Source organism: Spermophilus citellus (genome assembly GCF_964194105.1).
Source record: "Spermophilus citellus genome assembly, chromosome: 4".
In the NCBI taxonomy this organism is placed as follows: Eukaryota; Metazoa; Chordata; class Mammalia; order Rodentia; family Sciuridae; genus Spermophilus; species Spermophilus citellus.
The window spans coordinates 135808113-135830265 of record NC_138185.1 but is presented as its reverse complement, the minus strand read 5'-3'; the positions used below and the strand labels follow the sequence as shown (position 1 = coordinate 135830265).

The following is a 22153-nucleotide window of genomic DNA, read 5'->3' as shown; positions in this document are numbered from 1 at the left end:
GAGAAAATGACTGCAAAAAGCCCCTTAGTGTTTTAGCATGTTACATAATATTATTCTCATCAGTAATTCCTTCTGAATATTACCCCAGGTTACTCCTTGCTTCTAAAATATGTTGGTATTGAGCTCATTTTTAGGTTTTTCCACTTTATTAAACAGATCTGTTTTCCTTATACATTATTGTTATTGTTCTATTGTATATTACATTCCCAAAGATAAATACCACAGTATATAAATCAAAAGTTTTTATATATTAGAGTTTTTATAAATTTAAGTTTATTTGGTACATTCTTTTGCAAAATTATCTCCACTTAATTATATTTTTGCATCTATCTAGAAGATCACATGTTGTAAAGCGGAGTAAAGCTATAAATGTCGTATATGTGGTGACTTGAATTGGGCCTATTGTATGTACTACAGGTCTCTGCAACCTGTCTTTCTTAAGTTATAATCAACAATAACAGTCATTATTTTCAGTGACCAGTACATCCTTGGATTTGAAATTCCTTAAACCAAATGAGTTTTAACCTATTTTTTTAAAAGTTCCATTCTGCACTTTTAAAGAGAAGGAACTAAGGGTCTTGGGTTGTGACTCAGTGGTAGAGCGCTTGTCTGGCATGTGTGAAGCAATGGGTTCAAGCCTCAGCACCACATAAAAATAAATAAAATAAAGGTATTGTGTCTATCTACAACTAAAAAATTTATTTATTAAAAAAAAAAGAACTAAAACTAGTGAATTACTGAAGCAACAACATAATGTAAACAAATCACAACTTTGTACAAAACGACTCATTCATTTATTCTTTTTTTATAGGGCCTATTTTCTATATACTTAATTTTCATATTTCTTTACTGGACCAAATACATGTTATTAACATCAGTGTTTAGTTGTGGGATACTTAATGAATATAGAATTCTAATAAATATTTATCTATAGCTAAATGTAGGTCATTCTGCTCTTAGGTTCTGTGTTGTAAATAATTATATAGGGTGTACATACATATATATACACCATATATATATATATATATATATATATATATATATATATAAACACTTATCTACAAATATATAAATATGTATATATACACACATGCATGTGTGTACATACACATATGTACACATTTTTAGATGTGTATGTGTGTATGTATGGTGTGTGAATATATATATTTTTATGCATTTAGATGTGTGTATATGTATTAAATTTTTTTAAAAATTGGTACTGAGGATTGAACCCAGGGGCACTTTACCACTGAGCTGAGCTAATCCCCAGTTCTTTTTTTTTTTTTTTTTTTTTTTTGGAGATAGGGTCTTGCTAAGTGGCCAGCGCCAGCCTTGAATTTAGGATCCATTGCCTCAGCCTATCAAGTCACTGGGATTATGGGTGTGCACCACCACATGTGGCCTGTGTTATATATTTTATACATTTGTTCAGTCATCTTTGGATCTTTAAGGGTAATGATAGCACTAATCAATATAATTTTATGATTATCTAAAAATTTCAGTCTTAGCTAATATTATACTACTTCATCAGAAATGGAATAATGATTTGCACATTAGGTCCTTTCCCTTGCCTCTAAGTTAGTGAATGTTTTATTATTCAGTAAAAGTTGTGAAAAGCCCCAAACTTAGAAAATCTGAATATACTCTGAAAAGGCAAATATGTAGATATACTTTTCATACTTTGAAAAGTTAGATCTGAGTACCTTTTCAAAGGCGTCCTTTTGTCACTCTAACCTAATGGTTCTGTTCTAAAACATCTAGCCCTCAGGGCTGCTTTAAGCCAGGTGACAGGTCTTTGGTTTCTCGGAATCTAACTTTGTTCTTGGTCACTCTTCTGCAACCTGAATGGAGAGTCATTGGTTGACAGAGTTTCCCTCCGCAGCACATGTTTGGTTTTAGAGTGTAGTTTCAAGAGTTTATGAGGAGAATGGTGATTAGAGCTGGGAAGTTTAAGCTGAAAGTTCTGGGGCTACCACAGTGATGCTTCTGTAGCTGATTAGGTTCTGGAACATGTTGCAATCCATTTCCACGGTGAGCCTCTGGAGCCCCAGCTGTGTTGGTGTGAACTTGAACTGGGTGCTCAAGGTGTTTCCAGGCCACACAGAACCTAATCTGAAATAAAGGAAAAAGTGGGTGCTAATTCTGTCACAGGTTCATTGCTGTCCTCATTGTGGTAACTCTGTTCTTTGCTTGAAGAGATGGACCATGAAAAAATCATCTATGTACATAGCTTTTAAGCCAGAGGTGGTGAGAAGAATAGAAGACCAGAACCTCCCTACACTGGGCAACTGCATATTTTGAAAGAGAAGAATATTAAGGGTTGCTTCTCATTTTCCTTTTATTATCTGTGATTCAGTCTGACATTTCTTGATAATAGGATGGGTGTATGTTTGGAAAATAGTGTTGGAACCCTCACTTAGTTCTAAGCATAGTGGGTGAAGCAGGCATTTTGGGAGAATATCATTGTGTCAGTTGGTGATGTTTGAAGGCCCTATCAACTCCTGGCCTGCTGAAGGCCTTTTGGTGACTGAGAGAATGGTGTGGATTTCTTTTGAGGAGCTTTGCCACACAGTGGACCTGGTAAACCACAAAAAGTCTGGTAAAATCTTAACTGGTTAGAGTGGCTCATTTAGTTCCATGAGGCTGAGGCAGTGACTCAATAACCTGATTGTCTCTCAGGGATCTCGGGGAAGACAGAAATGGGGATCTTGAACTCTATATCATATAACCAATGAAGGATGCAGTGGACATACTAAAAGAATATTGTAACATATAATCAACAAGGGACTAATGTAGAATACACAGTGTTATAGTGTAGAATAAAATCAACAAGAAAAAATGGCAAGACTACCAAAAGAAGACTGGTAAAGATAAGGATAGACTTTTTGTAAAGGTAGAAGTGGAAACAGTGAAGAAAAATGAAGAGTGGCAAATTAGAACAGTAGTAAGATACTACTGGTTTTATATTAGACTGGAAGAAATTAATAATTAATTAATAATTATTGCTACCAGTGGAGGAGAGTAGGATATAGAAACTCATGTACTGCTGGAGGGAGTGTAGATTTCTGCAACCATTCTGCAAATAAATCTGAAAGTACCTTGTCAAACCAGATCATATCCTGTAACCCAGCGTTTCATTCCTGGTCTTATATGTCCCCTGACCCCATCAGAGTCTTAACCAAGCATATAAGGGGGACATATGTGAGGCTGTTCAATATTTATGGTGTCACACTTGGAGGCACTGAGGGTGGCTATCATCATGGAATGGTAAGAAGTGATGGATGTACATCAGGATTATTATGTAGCAGAAGCAATGAACTTGATATATGTCCATGAATCTTAAAATCAGTTCTGAGTGAAAAGATACAAGTAGACATTTATATAAGTTAAAAACAAAGACTCATGAAGCAATGGTACACATTTTACACATACTCATGGAAGGACACACAAATAGAAAAGGATATGAAGGGTAGTGGTATGAGTGCAAGTAGGGAATTAGAATAATAGGGAATAAATTAAAATTGTATGTTGTGGTTGCAGCTCCCCCTCCCTGTGATATTCTCTAGTATTTAACCTTGACCTCCTCTCCACATTCACTGGCAATACCCAGGCTCTCCCTGCATGATCAGTGTAACAACAAGTGTGAAGTGGGTGCCTGAGGAGCCCCTATAGTTACCACTCACCCTTAACTGTGGACATGGAAGAGAGGTCATTTGGTAGTCTAAATCATATAATTCATTTAATTCAACTTCAGGAGATCTATTTTCTGCCTCCAAGCCATGGGAAATGGCTTTTTAAATCATTGTTTTTGGGTCTCTTCCTTTCTGACCAGATGTATCACTGGGATAAGAAGCTTTCAGTCTCTTACCCGTATCTCCTCTCTTTGTGAATGAGCCCCCTTCCAAAGATGGAGATCATGCAGTCCATCATGGGGGAGTCTAGGGAGTTATGGATGCTAATTGAGGCTGTAAGAGGTTGATATTGCTTGGCTGTCTCTGGCATCTGTGGGAAAGGACAACACATGGAATGATGCAAAGGGCACAGAATCTGTCCCACTTTCCCCTCCTGTGCATTCCCTTCCCTCTTCAGTTATGCAACTCATCTCTGCCACCCTGACCCAAACTGCTCAGTTGACTTATTTGCCTTCTCCCCAATGTTTCTGTATTTACTCTCCACCCTTTATCCATCATGGACTCTCTCTGATGGTACCTGTTCTCTGCTTAGAAATCTTGGAGGGTCTCCCATTGCCTTCAGAATCTAGCTTAGTTTGCATTCAGGGTCCATCACAATCTGCTCCAAACCCACCTTTTCAACCTTACTGGTTCTTCCCCTGACCTAAGGATGATCCAGCCATGTCAGGGAATTTCCATCCCTAGCCCAACACTCAGGCTCCTTTCCTTTGCACCTCTGTGTGTCCTCTTTTGCCTTTGATGGCCTTCCCCTACCTCTGCACTGAAAAGCATATCCATGTTTCAAGGCCCATCATAAATGTCACTTCCTTCACAAAATTGTCCATAAACCCACCAGCTAATCTCTCTCTCTTTTTTTTTTTTTTACAAAAAGGGTTTTTATTAAATGAAAGAATCTGTCTGGTGGGTCAAATATGAAATCGATATACAAAAACTCCACATCAGATCTCTCAAAGAAGCACAAGGCCACCCAGGAAAAGGGGGGTCCTCTCATCACGACGCCCTCGGCGGAGGCAGAGCAGCCCCAACTCCGGGCCTCCGAGGTAGAGTTAATCTCTTTTAGTTCAGTTTTCTCTTAGTGACTTTGCCTCTCATAAAGCACTTATGTAGAAGACCAAATGTTGTGTCTCCTTTACCAAACTAAAACCTCCTTGAACAGGAATCAGATCTTATTCATTTTGGCTGTGGTAGACTTGTGGAAAGAGCCATAAGCTTTATGCACCAAGCGCCACAAGCTTCTAGAACTTCCTACTTTTATGTTCTTGGATACGTTGCTCTCTAGACTTAGTTTCCTCATCTGAATAAGAGGAATGGTTCCACCTCGTAAGGCTTTTGTATTGAAATAAAGGAGGTGAATATATTTTGGCCTATGTATAAAGGGCTAAATAAATACAGCTTATTATTTTCCTTTAAGTATGGTTAAGAAACCTTAACCATTTAAATTTGGAAATTTAAAATCTTAATCTTACATGTAAGAGGTCATCTCTTTCAAGAGAAGAGCTCTCAAACCTAGCATTGTTAGGCAATTATGCAACATGCTCATCTGCTCTGAAGCTTGAGGAGCTGGGCTTCCTTCTGAAATAACCAGAGTGGCAGCAAATGAAAGCAATTCAGGGAAGAACCAGTGCCTACCTGGATAACAAGATGTGGTCTACAAATGGCGACATCTTCCTGAGCAAAGCAGCTAAGACCGGACTCAGAATGTGTTGCCATCACAGTAAGTCTGAGGAAGCTGTTCTCCGGTGGGTTTCGCTCAAAATTGGAGAATGACAGGCTGATAGTTATTCTCATATCTGAAATACATCATGAGCAGAGTCAGTGCATATACCCCTGAAACAAGCCATCATTCCTCACACAATGCAAAGGACTCAAGCTCTCACTGAGGTCAGAAAGAGGCCTGATTCCCACACAGCTATAAACTTTGCACTTGTTCAAGACCCTATTCTTACCCTCCATTCCCCCATTCCACTTCCACCAACACTCTTGGCAGACCACTTCAGTGTGAAAAAATTCCCATGAATTAAAAGAAGGGAAGCTCTTTTGACCTCAGTGTCTAATAATGGGACGGTTTGTGCTAAATGAGATGATGTTGAATGAAGAAGCTGACACACATGGTTGTTGAATATATGCTCACATAGTTCTTTCCTATTCTCTGCTTTTCCTTCCCTTTTTCAGAGAACAAAAACAAGACTCCTTTAGCATCATATACAAGATCCGTCATCATCTGGGCTCTCTGTAGCTCTGACACCACTGCCCTCACACCATTCCCCCTGTGCTTGGAGAGGGAACAATGACAGAGAGTATGGAGGCAGGGAAATGGTCAGGAAGCTGTTGCGATCCTGTAGGCAAACTGTAGCCCACTGTTTCTCAAATGTGCCTCACATTGGAATTATCTGAGAAGTTTTAAAAATTCTGATATTTGTGTCTACCATGGAGTTTCTGATTTCATAGCCTGGATGCAGCCCAAGCATCAGACTTCCCAAGTGACTGACAGGTGACAAAGTTTCAGAATGACTCTTCTAATCCAGGGAATCTTAACCCTAGAACACATATGGAGCTTAAAAAAAATTATACACACACACACACCAGTGTCTGGACCCCATCCCAGACCAATTAAACAAGAATCTCAGGGAGAAGGAGGAATCTGTGCTCATGTTCCTTCTGTCTGGAATGCCAGCACACTTTTCTGTCTTCCTACCTCCTTCAAGACTCAGCATGGCATGAGTCATCTAGGGGCAGCCCACTCCAGCCTAGGTGAGATGCTCTCCTGCCCTTGTATTCTGTTCACCTCCTCAGATGCCTCCTCACTGTTATGATAAGTCTGTTTGCTTATCTGACTGCAGTTGAGATTGTGCTTTTTTTTTTTTTTTTTTTTTTTTTTTTTTTTTGCCATGTCAGGCCCAATAAACGTGTTGAATGGCTGATTGAGAATGCATGAGCACCAGAGGTTAAAAGCCTTCTCTGGAGACCTGTGGCAGTGTCCAGGGTGGAGCATGGTGTGTCAAGGGTATCTGGTGGGGCTGTAGCGTTACCCAGGTTGGCGCTGAGTGTGAGAAACTGCTTTTTCCTCCAGAGCTTGGCAGCAAACACTCCATTGTAATACACAGCCTGGACCCCAATCACCAGCTGCACCTCCTTCTCCTGGTCGCTGGGGTTAAACAGGATCACTGAGAGTTGGGCATCCCCTCTCAAAGGAAAGGAGCTGGGTGCTTCCAAGAACAGGTATAGAGGATCAGCCCACTTGTCGCTGGGGGGTCTGATGCCATTCGGTTTCCACTGTTTCATTCTCTTTTCCTGGACTCTCTCCATCACTTCTTTTTCTTGAAGAGAACCTGGAATATGGAAGAGACAAAGCAGGCCTCTCACCTAGCAGGTACAGACCCGTCTAATTAAAGCCAAAGTTTAACGTGTATTTACCCCATTTCTACTCAGATATCAAAGTCACAAAGCTTTGCAAACCTCTAAGGCCATATTTAGCCCACAAAATGCCTGTGTTAGGCAGAGCCACCACAGATAATGTGTTTCTTCCAAGCCACTCAAGGACCAACTTATTCAACTGAAATGAATTTGTCCCTTAAACAAGGAGAGAGTAAGCTTTGCAATAAGCCAACATTGTCTCTGAGGACAGTTTTCAGGGAATTAAATGTGAAGGAATTTGGACCAAGGGTAATGGGGCCACGAACTATTCTGGAGTTGGGGGTGTGCATAATGATTTTTTTTTATCTTAGCTCATTCTGGAAACTGAAAATTGGAAAGAGAACCATGATGAAGATACTGGAGGCCAGAGGCCCAGTTAGCAAGCTGTTGTAATCTTGTAGACAAGAAGTAATGAGGCCTGGATTAACTCCAGGTGATGAGAAACAGCTCAGGATGCAGATTCATGTGAGGATAGTGTATGGAGGTGAAAAGGGAAGACTCCCTTCTTCTTTTGACAAATAGGTGGAAAGCAGTGCCACCAGCTAATATGAAGGAAGAGCTGGGGTGTTGGAGGCAAGGGGGAAGGAGGCAACAGCAAAACTCTTCTGAACACTGGGCTTGGTATTGAGTGTATTGTCTTATAGCAGTAATTCTCAACTCGGGGAATTTTATACTGCCCCCCTTGCCAACATTTGGAAATGCCTGAATACACTTTTTGTTGATACAGCTGGTATGTGAGGGGTGCTGACATCTCATGGATAGAGGATAGATACATTGGAGAAAAGTTTGGGACTTTTTCTGGCCTATATCTGATTGGCCCATCTCTTCCCCTCATTTCAGTGCTGAGAAACCTGGGGCTTTTCCCTGGCCAGTACCTGCAGGATACTTGTAGTTCTGAGTGATGTCCTCACAGCGGTCACTGCCCACAACCTTAGTGCTGATGTTGTTGCCAACATACTTTGTGTTGGAGTTGGTCAATTCCAGTTTTCCATCCTCACAGCACTTCCAGACCACACATGAGGTGTTTACTGCAGCAAAAAGGTCTGACACTGTAGGGGTCAGCTCCAGTATCCCATCCTTGACTGCTTTGACTGGAACAAGATCACAGGATCCCAAGCCTGGGGGAGAGAAAGGTTAATGAGCAAGAGGACCACTCCCAGACATATCCTCTGCTCTTCTCAGAGCTGCTACATCACATCAGTCCCTACCCTGTACCCTGTTTTCCCTCCCCCAGGCTCAAGGTCACAGGTGATACTAGGCAGTTTCTTAGAGGAGAGGTGAGACAACTATGTAGTAAAAATACTTTCTGGTTGAAGCCCTCTCTGAAACTGGCCAGGAAGGATGTCAGAGGAACATGTGTCATACATGGGAGTTCCCAAGCCAGCTCAACTACAGATATGACAGGAATTGGTCATCTTTCTTAAGCACTTGCTATCTGCCAGTTCTGTTTCTGAGCAAGGAACAACCCTTTCCATGGCTGCTGGTTTCCTTTTCTGAGCTTGAGCCTATCCTAAGACCTTCCTCATCCCTATCCAGAACCTCAGAAATCCTATGCTGCTAGCCCTGCCCTAGCACTTGTACTATCCGGGCATCTTAAGATCATTTCCCTGTATGGCTAAGCATGCTGGTATCAGGTCAGCTTTCTGCTGGCCACTATTCTTCCTTCTGCTTCTCCTGTTTTAGAGAACAAGATCCCCTTTGGGACACCTGCTGCTCCTGTTTTCTCTCTGGGGGACCTCTTCAGTTCTTGCAGCCCTGGGTAGTCCTGAGCCCACTCCCAAGCTTTACCTTCACCTTTATTAGGAACATATGGATACAGAATCTGCCATCCGGCATAATGTGGGTAACGAAAATCAGGTCTGGTCATCCAGCACTCCGTGGAAGTCTGGAAGATCCTGAAGGTATCAAATGCAAATGGGAAGAAAAAAAGTATGTAGGTGGTTCTAGAAATGGGCCTAGCAGAGTCATTGTTACCATGGGGATGGGAGGACACTGTAAAAGTGGCCATGACACTTCCAGGAAGGGGAGTACACACATGACTGACCTGCCTCTGAGAGTCCTGAAGGCCTACTCTGAGTACCAGAGCTGCTCGGGATGTGGGGATTCTCATGGGCCTATACCAAAAGGGTTTGGAACTCTTCCTAATCTGGAACCCCATCTCCTTTGGGCTTCTCACCAGATGCGTCCTCTCTGACCTTCTCCATTCTGGATCCCCTCCTCATTGTAGTACTCGTCCACCAACAGGTCCCCGTGGGTACCCTGGGCTGAGGCATATGTGGTAACAACACGGGCTGGGATTCCCAGGCATCGCAGCACTGCAGAAAAAAGGTAGTTGATAGGTGTCAGAGGGAGCAGAGAAGTTGGGGCTGAGGGAGTGGACACAATGCATATGGCTAGAATTTTCAGTGTCTCTTCTGGGTAAACTTTGTTTTAAATGTCAAATGACACTGTGGAAGGAGGAGGAGCACAGCACCAGGAAGTTAGAACTGGCACTCAAGAACAGAACATATAAAGACTGATCATGGAGGTACAAATTACCCCACACTTGAATATAGAGCATGGGAGAGGACTGCAGAATAGAGGATAGAACTTGCTCTTTTGCAGCAGGGTAAGGGAATGTTTCTGAGAGAAAGTGACTTAGAGAGTACAGTTGACAAAGGGCCCAGCTTTGTTGAGAGGAAAAGAAACAAAAGCTATTGGGGAGGATTGGTTGGGACAAGGAGTTCCCAGGAAGTGGTTTTGGTTTCTTAATAAGGCTGAACCATTTATGGGCATGATAAAGATGGGGAAAGCTGCAGAGTAGAGATTTGTGCCTGTTTTTGGAGATGTCCCTCCCAGATGGAAGGTCAAGGGGCAACTCAGGACACAGGACAGACAGTATACAGCAGCCCAGGTAACTGACTTATGTGTTGCCTGCTCTGTACCTGTGCAAGCAACAGCAGCCAACACCCAGGCCTGACTTTCATACACAGGTCGCCCTTGACCGGTGAACCATTGCCGCAGGATGGGTACACTTCCCCGGCGCTTGTTAAGCAGGGCTTCTTCCTGGGCAGTCTGGGCCTGCGGGATGGGCAGGACACTCCTCTGCTTGAGAGTTTGCAGCTGTTTGGGGAAATGTGTGGGTGTGAGTCCCACGGCACAAAATACATGAAATACATGAGGGTTCACTGCATCTCTCCAAGCACAAATCAGAATTACTGAAGACTTGTTAAATCTGAATACTTCTGGACTCCATCCTGGACCCACTGGGTTGTCATTGCTAGAACTCAGCCCCGGGATTACGTTTTTATTTTTTTATTTTTTATTTTTTTTACTTTTTTTTTATTGGTTGTTCACAACATTACAAAGCTCTTGACATATCATATTTCATACATTAGATTGAAGTGGGTTATGAACCCCCAATTTTACCCCAAATGCAGATTGCAGAATCACGTCGGTTACACATCCACAATTTTACATAATGCCCTATTAGTAATTGTTGTATTCTGCTACCTTTCCTATCCCCTACTATCCCCCCTCCCCTCCCCTCCCATCTTCTCTCTCTACCCCATCTACTGTAATTCATTTCTCTCCTTGTTTGTTTTCCCATTCCCCTCACAACCTCTTATATGTAATTTTGTATAGCAATGAGGGTCTCCCTTCATTTCCATGCAATTTCCCTTTTCTCTCCCTTTCCCTCCCATCTCATGTCTCTGTTTAATGTTACTCTTTTCTTCCTACTCTTCCTCCCTGCTCTGTTCATAGTTGCTCTCATTATATCAAAGAAGACATTTGGTATTTGTTTTTTAGGGATTGGCTAGCTTCACTAAGCATAATCTGCTCTAGTGCCATCCATTTCCCTGCAAATTCTATGATTTTGTCATTTTTTATTGCTGCATAGTACTCCATTGTGTATAGATGCCACATTTTTTTTACGGGATTACGTTTTTAAATAAGTTCTCCTGCTTGAGCCACAGAGAGGAGCAAGAAAGCTGCTGGGAGGTGCTTGGTCATTGGTCATTAGCTTCCCTTGCCCTGACTCCTTTGACTTAGTTTGCCTTGTGTCTTGGAGGCTTCTTCCTCCATAGAGGCTGGCCTTGGTCCTACTTCCTTTTCAGAGTGGACTTTAGAGACACCTAAGGAAGTAGCACATTACTCCTATGGAAGAACTTTCAGAGGCAAGGAAAACCACCAAGCTACCTTCATGGTCTGTCTGCATTATTCTTAGAAATAAAGACAGGTCCCTTTGACCATGGTAGCAGCAAGCACTGGTAATGTGGACACTACAGTTGGGTCTGGGAGGGTGCAGTGGAAGGATTGGGGAGGAGTCCTCTGAGGAATCCCAGACCAGTTTTCCTTCTCATCTGGCTTTTTTTTTAAAGTTTCTGATGGACCTATATTGTATTTATTTATATGAGATGCTGAGAATTGCACCCATTGCCTCACACATGCTAGGCAAGCAATCTACCACTGAGCTACAACCCCAGCCCCTCAGTTGGCCTTTTTATGAATGATACCTTTTTTTTTCTTTTATTGCTCCTGTGGAGGCTATTGCCTAAACTTCTTCCCTCTTTAGCAGGGCTTTTCTCTGGGAACTATTTCTCACATCCTGGGAGAGGGGACTGTTTGTGATTCTGAGGACTTCCAGGACAGGTGGGACAGGTCTGTCAAAGGGCTCTTTTCCCATCTCTTCTTCCCTATGGCTCCCACTTTTCACTCACCAAGGTACCCAACACATGGGCCACGTGCACAGGCTGACTCCACTTCTCCATATGCTTGTCCATGCCTAGCAAGCCCAGGCTGATGTTCATGACATCCTTCTCGAACTGTAAGACCACACAGGGCCACAATAAAGGGTCTCTAGGTCAGGCACTCATTCCCTAGGACGGCCCCATCATCTCACCTTCCCTTCTGCACCTTCCTCCCCTGCCTCCTTGTCTCTTGTGGGAGTTCTGTCTCTTCCCTCTCTCCCACTGTGCTTCCTGGTCCCTATGTCCCAGCATCCAGACCTTTGCCTATTCTATTATTTGACACACATGAGAGGGTGTGAACTCTTGAGGACCATCACTGTTTTATTTCATGAGCTCCTACTGCCCCATACCTGAGGCAGGTTTGGAGGATATCAAGGTAACTCCTGCTCTGGAGGAGCCCCCAGTTTAGAGCTAGAGATAGATACATGGCCCTTAGATTTCAGGGCTCTATAGAGACACCAATGCAGAGGAGAGAATGCAGTGGAGAGAATCCCTCTGCCTTTAGGGTATGGGGGAAGCTGTTTCAGGAAGTCTTAAGAGATAGATAGGAGTTTCCAGAGGATAAAGGGAGAAGCTGTTCCAGGCAGAGGAAATATTCAGCCTTGACGCTCTGCAGCTGGGACATGGGGCAGCTTGTGGGGAAAGGAAAGCAGTGCCTCATTGGAAGGGCCTTGGGTATCAGGCCAGGAGACTTGGTCTTGATTCTATAGACATTAGAGATTATTTTAATAGAGACTTGATGTGCCACAGCTTTGGGGACAATAACTCTGGCAGCTGTGGAAGGTGGTGTGATGAGACCCAGTAGAAAAGGAGGTACCACAGGGCTAAAATGGGCTTAAGAAATGATCTCACAATCAGGGACTTTTGGATCTGGCAGCTCTGTCTGGCCTGAACATGGAAGATTATAGGATAGCCACTGTCCTTTCCTTCCCTTGGAGGTCCCAAATACCTGGCCGAAGTCCCAGGGCTCTTCCTGGATGCAGTCGGCCGTGCCCAGGTAGATAAGACCATTCTGGTTCAACACATACTCACTGCGTTGAGCCTCATTTGGTAGAAATACATCATCCTCTGGCAAGAAGAAAGAAAGAATGAGGGTTTGAGGGGTGCCAGACTTGCCCTCTGTACTCAGGTCTCTGCCTTCCCAGTCCAGGTCATATTTGGCTATAGGACTCCCTTGCAGCTCTGGGCCTAATAAAGATCCAGGAAGAAGTCCCTCTTCCACTGCCGGTTCTGAGACCTGGCCCAGAATTCCTGGATCAGACAGGATGTGGCCTTCATGGTTAGCCAGGTAGACAGGAACAAGACAACCTTAAAATGCAGAATAGTTCCCAGAAGGTGATTGCAGACAGAGCAGTATCAGCTCAAGGGAAGTCATAGGTAAACAGGAGTGAGCAGAGAGAAGAGGAGTTGAGGCAAGACAGGAGGAAGGAGCAGTGCCTTAGGTCTAAGACTTCTACCATCTCTTCCTGAAGTTCCTTTTGCTTTCCTCACCCCAGGGCTGGGCTGGGCATCATGAGGAGGATAGGCAACTTTGGAGGAGACCATGGCTCACTCCAGGAAGCTGGGAGCAGTGCAGGGAAGACTTGCCAAGTCTTATCTCTCTGACTTGGTGATATGGAAGAATGAGGGCAGTTAGACTAGTTCCTGGGAACTCTTAAAAGGATTTCCAGGTTGGGAGCAAGTTGCACACCTGTAATCCCAGCAGTTTGGAAGGCTGAGGCAGGAGGATTGTGAGTTCAAAGCCAATCTCGGCAATTTAGCAAGGCCCTAAGCAACTCAAGACCCAGTCTCTAAATAAAATACAAAAAGGGGGGGGGGGCTGGGATGTGACTCAGTGGTTAAGTGACCCTAGATTCAATACCTGGTACAAAAAAATAAATAAATAAAAATCTCTAGGCCATCCAGAAAGGCTAATGGGCTACAGCTCTCTGGGGCCCTCCACAGGCATCAAGCTGAAATGAAGGTACTCCAGGCAAGAGAAGGATAGAATATTCTAAATCAGGAAATCCTTTAAATCTGGGGTCTAAAATCACAGAACTGTATTCCAAGGAGCCTTTAACTCCTGTGCATTCATTCTGAGTACTCTCTATGAAGTCAGCTACGTATAACTTCTTCAGAAATCACTTCAAATGGAGGTATTTGGTCCCATGATCTGTAGGGCTCTGGGAAGAACACAGGCAGCACTACCACCTCTTCTCTGCTGGGATACAGCCCCCTTTATAAAGTCCATGGCATAACTTTCATCATATGAGGTAAACATTCCTTTTGAATCCAGGAAAGCCCCTAAATACGCTGAGACTGAGATGCCAGAGAATCTTTCAACCTCTTTTTTTTTTTTTTTTTTTTTTTGGTACTGGGTTAACCTTAGGGGCACTTGACCACTGAGCCACATTCCCAGCCCTATTTTGTATTTTATTTAGAGACAGGTTCTCACTGAGTTGCTTAGCACCTCACTTTTGCTGAGACTGGCTTTGAACTCGTGATCCTCCTGCCTCAGCATCCAGAGCCCCTGGGATTACAGGCATGTGCCATTGCCTGGGCTCTCAACCTCTTTTTGTCATCTCCCAAAGGATCAGAGCCAACAATTCACCACTGCCCTGACCGACACCTCCATGCACACTGGCACACTCACATGAAAGGCCTCCTTAAGTGGCCTGAGCATGTGAGCATGCTTCACTGAAACATGAAGCCAGGAATCCTGGCACCAGTCAAGATTGTGGCTTCCCTTTGAACCCAGCACTGTTCTAGTACTGTCTTTGCTCGTCTTTACTATGGCCGCCAGGCTCTAGCTCTGGATTTGGACTCAGTTAGTTAGTGAGAGGTACACCAAAGCCTCAGTTTTTGGGAGAAATGGCTTGAAGGTCTTCCCTATGTGGAGATCCATGGGGCCTCTGTCAGCAAAGGGCCCTGAATCCACGTTCACCCACATGGAATAAGGGCTCCCGAATGGACACTAATTCCCATCTGTTGCTCCACCTGCCTACACCTTTGGAACAGGAAAGAAGGGTCTGAACTGAAGACTGGCAGGACTATCCAAAGCAGGCAGTAGGGATTGGAAAACACCACCCTGGATGAGAGAAGTAGAGAGAGTGAGGCCACTGGGCTTCAGGTACCACAGAGAAACATAGTCAGGACCTGTGTCCAGGATAGGGCTCTAGGAATCTGTGAAGATTCTTTTACTTTCCATGTTTCCTCTGACTTTCCATCTTGCCTTTTAAAGGGGGGCCCTCAGGCTGGCAGAGAAACTCATGAAATGAAAGGGTCTTTCAAGATCTGAAGTCTCAAGGACAGGAAAGCCAGGAGGAACTGTTTTCCATTCTCCCAATCAATCCTTCATGGAACCCACCAGATTAAGGTGGGTGTGGTAAATTTAGAAAGGAAAGGAAAGATCCAATCTTCAGAATGGGAAGGAAGAGAATATGCCCCATTGGGTCCTAATTTGGGCAAATCAGTCATGTCCAATGGCCTTTACTTTCTTTTAAATAATTTTAGTTGTAGATGGACACAATATCTTTATTCTTTTTTATGTGGTTCTGAGAATCAAACCCAGTGCCTCACCTGTACTAGGCACTTTCTGTACCACTGAGCCACAACTCCAGCCCCTCAATGGCCCTTTCTAGATGTAATAGCCCCAGCCTCAATCAGGGCTCAGCTTTGCTAGAGGTGGCCACTTAATGAGCCACATGAGGTTGCATGACCCAGGGGAGCCCACCTATAAGCTGGCTGAATTATAGGGCTCCAGTTAGATATTTGGACAAGTTAAAATGGAGAGGACCCTGTAATCTATCTCAAGAACAGAACAAACAAATGGAGACAAGCAAAGCAAAACTGGGCACATTTACTGTGAAGCTGATGAAGCTTGGGAACCCTCACTAACACAGACCTCCTCCACAGGTCCCCCTCTTGGAGAGGGTTAGCAATTCAATTCAATTGTATTGTTTTTCTTTAAAAGGGTCCTTCAAATTATAAAAGCTCTGGCCCCAGAAAACCTGACTACACCCTGGAGATAGACTAAAGGTGACAGGTAATGACAGAGAAGCCTATCCCATGGCCTTCCTGCTGCCTTTTCCAGCTTTTGCCCCTTTACTGTTAAAGGGTAACTTTCCTAGGGTTATTTAAGTGAGTCTCAACTCACACAACTGAAATAACCTGAGCCAGCACCTGGAGTTTCAGTGGAAAGCCCCAGGCTGCTTCTACCAGGGTGACACCCAGACAGGATGCTGCGTCTGAGAAGCCTCCCTCCCAGACCTGCACCTCAGCTCCAATGCCTTGGTGCAGCTCAGGGTAGCCTGGGTCCAAACTTACCTCTACTCCATGGGTTAAAGAGCACTGTGAACTGGCCCAAGAGGTGTTCCTTCTCACCCAAGACCTGCAGCAGGAGTGAGTAGTGGCCAATGACAGCATCAGCAGATGTGGTCACAGAGATGGCCCAGAAATGGGCATCTCTCTCTTCCACTGCTGCACTCCATTTTTGGTCTCCCATAGTGGAAATGGGAAGAGTGACTTGGGTCCTGTTGGTCTTGGAAGGCTGCTGTCCTGCAATCCCACAATGATAAATCAGCCATTTGGACTTCTTGGTCACAATCAGAATAAGAAAGTCAGGGTATTACAAAGATGGGGGAGGTGAAAGTTTGTGTTGGAGGAGAACGAAAGAGGCCTATCCAGTAATGAGGAACAATAAAAGGTAAAGGAGAGCACAGGCTCTCATTGTTCATTGCTTACACTTTTCGAAAGTTTCATAGTCAATAATATGGCCATATTAATGTAGTCATCCCTCCCTATATGTGGGGGATTTTTTTCCAGGACCTCCTGCAGAAATCTGAGAATGCTCAAGTCCCTTATATAAAATGGCTTAGTTATTTGCATATAACCCATGAACATCCTCCTATATATCTTAAATAATCTCTGTATATCTTATAATACCTTATACAATCTGAGTCCTATGTAAATAGTCATTATGCTATATTGTTTAAGGAATAATGACAAGAAAAAGTCTATGTATTCAGTACAGACATAATCCACCCCCGGGGAATTTTCCATATGTGGTTGGTTAAATCTGAGAATGGGGGAACCCATGGATATGGAGGGGTGATTGTAATTGCTTCATAAGGACAATGTGAAAGGGAAAGACTGGGAAATTATATTGGCCAAATTATATAATTATATTGTGTGCATCTGCTAATATGTAGCAACAAATACACATTATGTACAACTATAATGCACCAATAAAAAATATGAAAAAAGGTGGGGGAGAAAGGCTGGGCACAGTGGTGTATGCCAATAATCCCAGCGGCTCAGGAGGCTGAGGCAGGAGAATTGCAAATTCAAAGCCAGCCTTGGCAATTTAGCGAGGCCCTAAGCAACTTAGCAAGAACCTGTCTCAAAATGAAAAATAAAAAGGGTTGGGGATGTGGCTCTGTCATTAAGCACCCCTGGATTCATTCTCAGTTACAAAAAAAAAAAAAGAGTAGGGGAGCGGGGAGGCCAATGTGAGGACTGATATTGCACATGAAGTACTGGGCTCAATATTAAACAGGTAGGGGCTGGGGTGGTGGCTCAGTAGTAGAGCGCCTGCCTAGCATGTGTGAGGCACTGGGTTCAATTCTCAGCACTGCATATAAATAAATAAAATAAAGATCCATTGATAACTAAAAAATATTTTTAAAAAATATTGGACATGTAGTACAGATTTAACAAATAGTGGCAATTAGATATTATATTTACCCTGAGTTAGAGCCCATTCAGGCTTTTCTACAAAAACTAAGTTTACAACCAAAAGAAACCCCCTTTGACAATGCTGCTGAGCAAATTCTGAATCGTAACAGACAGCATTTATTATGCACACTATCTCATGGCATCTCCAGGTGGGCAGGACTTCTTAAGACCCCATGACAGTGTGGGCCTTTTGTTCCTTTTTCCTCTCTCTTTTGTTTTGGAGAGAGAAATCCCACAGTCCTGTTGCCAAAGATATCAAGGCCTGTCCACTTACCAGTTTGTGCAATTAGGGCCACCTTCTTCAGGGTAGGAAGAAATCTGTGGACTGAAGTACGGAAGCGCAAGCTGATGGTGAAGGGCTGCCCCCTCCGCACAATGAGATGCCTGGAGCTGATGGCACTGGTATGGTGCTCCTTGTTGTTTTTTGCTGCCTGGAAATCACAACTCTCAATATTCAGAGCTATTGTGAAAAAAGATCAAAATCACGGATACGGGGTAAATGTAACAATATAAGTAAAAGCAGAGATTCTGAAGTCAGAGAGACAAGGGTTCAAGTCATCGTTTCACCTTACTTATTAGCTGTGCAAACTCTGAGCCTCAATTTCCTTCTCCTTATAATTATTAACCCTCCTTACAGAGTTTATGGGGATTAAGTAAGATCATATATTTTTGTACATGTCAGACATATTAAAACCCATGAAGTGGTATTGCTATTATTATTATTATGGAGAGCAATGCTTGTTCTCATTGTTGATATCCTTTTATGTTCCCAATTCCAAGCAATGGATAAGATCCAGAATTTTGTTCATCCTTGCTCATTTTTTCTTAGATTGCAATTGGGTAATTTTCAGAACTTGTTTTGAGATCCAATTCTCTTGTCCTAAAGAGGAAAAGAGTGAGGCTGAGAGTAGAACCAGTTCCCTTGAGATCATGTGTGTTCAGTGACCTAGAGGCTTACCAAAATCTCAGCACCACACTGTTCATAGAAACTCTATAAGGAGGTGGCCTGAGAGAAGTCTATCAATTAATTTTTATTTTATGGAGAGGAGGAAATACAAGGAAACAGAAATTTTTTAAAAATATCATTGGCAAGTCCAAGATAAGGCACAATGCTGTTAAAAGAAAATTCAGTTCCTTGTGCAAAGTTGTGAACTTTTTAATTTCTTTGACAACAGAGGGCTGTTGGGAGTCTCTCTAGTCTGAAGGTGGCCTGCAGTGTTTGCAGGGGCTCAGCTACTGGGATAGAGAAGCTATGGCTTTTGCTGACAGGCGTGAAATAGAGTCAAACCTACTTCAGGGAAATGATCTGACCCTGATGGCAAAGTTCTTCAGGCTCCAAGATATTTTGGCAAATTCAATTCTGCTTCCAATTTCCATCAGTTCCCAAACTTTCTGACTTAGAGCTCAAGGGCAGAAGGGAAGGATAAAGAAAAGAAAATATCCCATCTCCACTAATATTCCTTTCATTAGTGATGGAGCTGACGGAAGATGCCATTGATATAATGTGACATTGTTCATATGAAGGAGTGTGACATTGTTCATATGAAGGAGTGTGAAAGTATACAGAGGAGAAAAGGAAACTCTCTGTGCGTCTAATCCTGGTGTCCCTAGGTACTCCTTTTACCCCTTTGTCCACCAGTGGGTTGGTTAGGTCATTGCAATAAATAAAATAGCCACAGCAAGGCTGGGATTTGTAAATTGAAAATGGCAGTACTCAGAAACCAGAAATGATTCCTCTCTGTTTGCTGGGGACCAGAACAAGCCCTGCCTCTTTAGACTGGTTGTGTTGGTGAATGGTGGAATGGTGAATAGTCATGTGATTTGAGCCTTGGTGTATCTGAGTCCACCTCATGACTTAATGACCACAGTGTTACAGAAGAGCCACTCTTCAGGATCCATTCGGATTCTGGGTCAGTCAGGAAGGCTTCTCCTCCTGCCTCTTTTTACCTGGTTGATGCCTACTCATTTTCCAGGATCCTAAGACACCCCCCCCCCGACAAAGCCTTCACTGACTCCTCCAGGCGGAGATCAGTCCTCTGAGTTCCCATATACTCTGCTTCACTCTTTTCAGCATTTAGTTTATAGCCATCCAGTTTTCCTCTCTGCTACCCCTCCCACTGAACTTCCTGAGGTAGTGTTTTTTCATAACTGCATCTCCTGCCCAGCAGTGTGCTGAATACAATAGTTACCCAGTCAGTGTTTGCCCAGTCAGTGAATGGATGAGAACATCAAGTCAGTCCTATGGAGAGTTTCTCAGAGGCACCTTGGGCCTGAGCCTGTGCTGATGGACCCCTGCAGAGGTTCCTGAAGTTTCTGTACCCCCCAGGTCTGCCTGATGTTTATGTCTGCATCTGCCCCTTCTAGTTGATTCCCTGACTCTCACCTCCCCTTTCCTTTTATTGGACTCATGCTTTTCTGGGGTGTCTCTCATTTGTATCACAGCCCAGTGAGCTGTGAACTATCAGGTTATGATGATCCTGGGAAAAGGATGTAAATCCATTTTAAACACCATCATCATCACAACTGTGACCACTAATTTATCACCAACCATCTACCCATTACCACTGCATAGCCACACCACCATCTCCTCTCCACCAGCACCCACTTATTTATCCCACCACAGCCACACTATCATTTCCCCTCCCCTCCCCCACCATCATCTTTCCTGTCATCCTACTTTCTTTGATGAAAACACATAATAATGGAGGAATTAATGACAGTTCAGTAAGCCTTGTGGCTTGGCTCACCTTGTCCCATGACTGTAGGCCACCTTCATCCAATTCAGCACAGGAAATGCCTGACTTGAATTATTGCCTCTGGGTTCCCTCTCTGAAAATCTCTTGCAGACAAGAAATGATCAAGTGTGTAAAAATTTGTAAATAGCAAAATTTCTCTCCACTCCTCTTGTGAGTCGCCTGACAGGTTTCTTTTCTCCTATTCCCTCCCTGCTCCTATCTCCTGGACCAGCTGCTGGGAGTAACCCTTCCTGAGTTCTATCTCTTGTGCCAGGGGACCCAGCTAGGGATATGACTGTCAGGCCTGGAGTGAGAGATGCAACCAGCAACACCTACCAGCTGGAAGATCCCCCAAGAAACCTCTAAGCCTGTTTCTTCAGTGGCTTTAAGAGCCCCTCAGAGATGTTATCTGGACAACAAAGAAAAACCCTGGAAGGTGACTCCCTAAACAGGAGGCCCATGTCCAACTCTGAATTGCATTGCTAGATGCTCATGGGCTGTTTTGATAATATAAGGAGAGAACATGTGTGTCTGGAATTCATCTGTGTGAAAGAGATAAGGAGGTAGAGTTTGTTGCAGAGTATGGGGGAAGAGTTCTAAAAGCAAAAGGCTCTTTTAAGACCACAGTCTGGGAAAACCTACCAGAGAAGATGGAACTGTCTTGGAGCTCAGCCTTGGATCTTTACAATTTCTCCTTGTATAGTCACTGAGACATATAAGACATGGGAAAGGATCTCATATCTGGTCTTCCTTGGCTTTCTAGAGCTCAGTTTTTGCCTGGACGTCTGAGACTGTCACTGGAGGCAGGCCCAGGGGCACCAATACCTGCTGCATATGTGTGAGATGCCTCTGGAAGGATAAAAAATTATGAAAAATGCTGTTACCTGTGATCAGGGATACTGGGTGATGGGGTAGAAAGATGATTTATTTATTTATTGCTGTTTACCTGTTTATGCTTTCAAAACTTTGAACTGTTACCTATTTGAAAAATCTTATTTTGTGTAAAACAAAACAAAAACCCTGCTGCCTTCCTACTCTTGCCTTCAAAAAAAGAATTCTTCATAAGAATCAAAGAAGTTAGGTTTTTTTACAAGAATTTAATTTTTTATTTATTTGTTTTTAAAATTTTATTACTATTATTATTATTTAATTTTTAGGTAAAGGTGGACACAATATCTTTATTTTTATGTGGTGCTGAGGATTGAACCCAGTGCCCCACTCATGCTAGGCAAGCGCTCTACCTCTGAGCCACAACCACAGCCCCCCAAATTTATTTATTATAATTTGTTACACATGACAGCAGAATGCATTTCAATTCATAGTACAAATATAGAGCACAGTTTTTCATGTCTCTGGTTGTACACAAATGGGATGGATTCAAACTAAAAAGCTTCTTAGTAAAAGAAAGAATCAGTGAGGTGAATAGAAGAGCCTAAAGAATGGGATCAAATTTTTACCACATGCACATTAGATAGAGCTCTAATGTCTAGGATATATAAGGAACTCAAAAATCTTAACACCAAAAAAACAAATAACCCAATCAATACCCAAGCAACTGAACAGACACTTCTTATTTATTTGTTTTTTATGTGGTGCTGAGGATCGAACCCAATGCTAGGCAAGTGCTCTACCACTGAGATACAACCCCAGCTCTAATTTTGATTATTTGAAGATACTATGATTTTTGCCTAGAAAAGATGAATCTACTAAAAATGATAAAAGTTGAGATAATTTAATAAGCTAGCTAATACCAAAATTATAGCAGCTAATACAGTAGTTTTATATCTACAATAAATAACCAATTACAGGGCTGGGATTGTGGCTCAAGTAGTAGAGTGCTTGCCTAGCACACATGAGGCACTGGGTT

The 22153-nt window shown here is 43.1% G+C and overlaps 1 protein-coding gene across 1 annotated transcript; it reads right to left on the bottom strand.

Moving 5' to 3' along the window:
- Positions 1-1949: 1949 nt before the first annotated feature.
- EPB42 (erythrocyte membrane protein band 4.2) lies at positions 1950-20308 on the bottom strand (the record flags this gene model as incomplete). The annotated part of the gene is made up of 13 exons (XM_081292873.1): positions 1950-2112; positions 3869-4002; positions 5322-5482; positions 6722-7021; positions 7982-8224; positions 8895-9001; positions 9283-9421; positions 10031-10208; positions 11807-11911; positions 12786-12904; positions 16142-16372; positions 17826-18011; positions 20299-20308. The coding sequence occupies 13 exons, from the start codon at positions 20306-20308 to the stop codon at positions 1950-1952; spliced, it is 2076 nt and encodes a 691-aa protein (XP_081148999.1).
- Positions 20309-22153: the final 1845 nt, after the last annotated feature.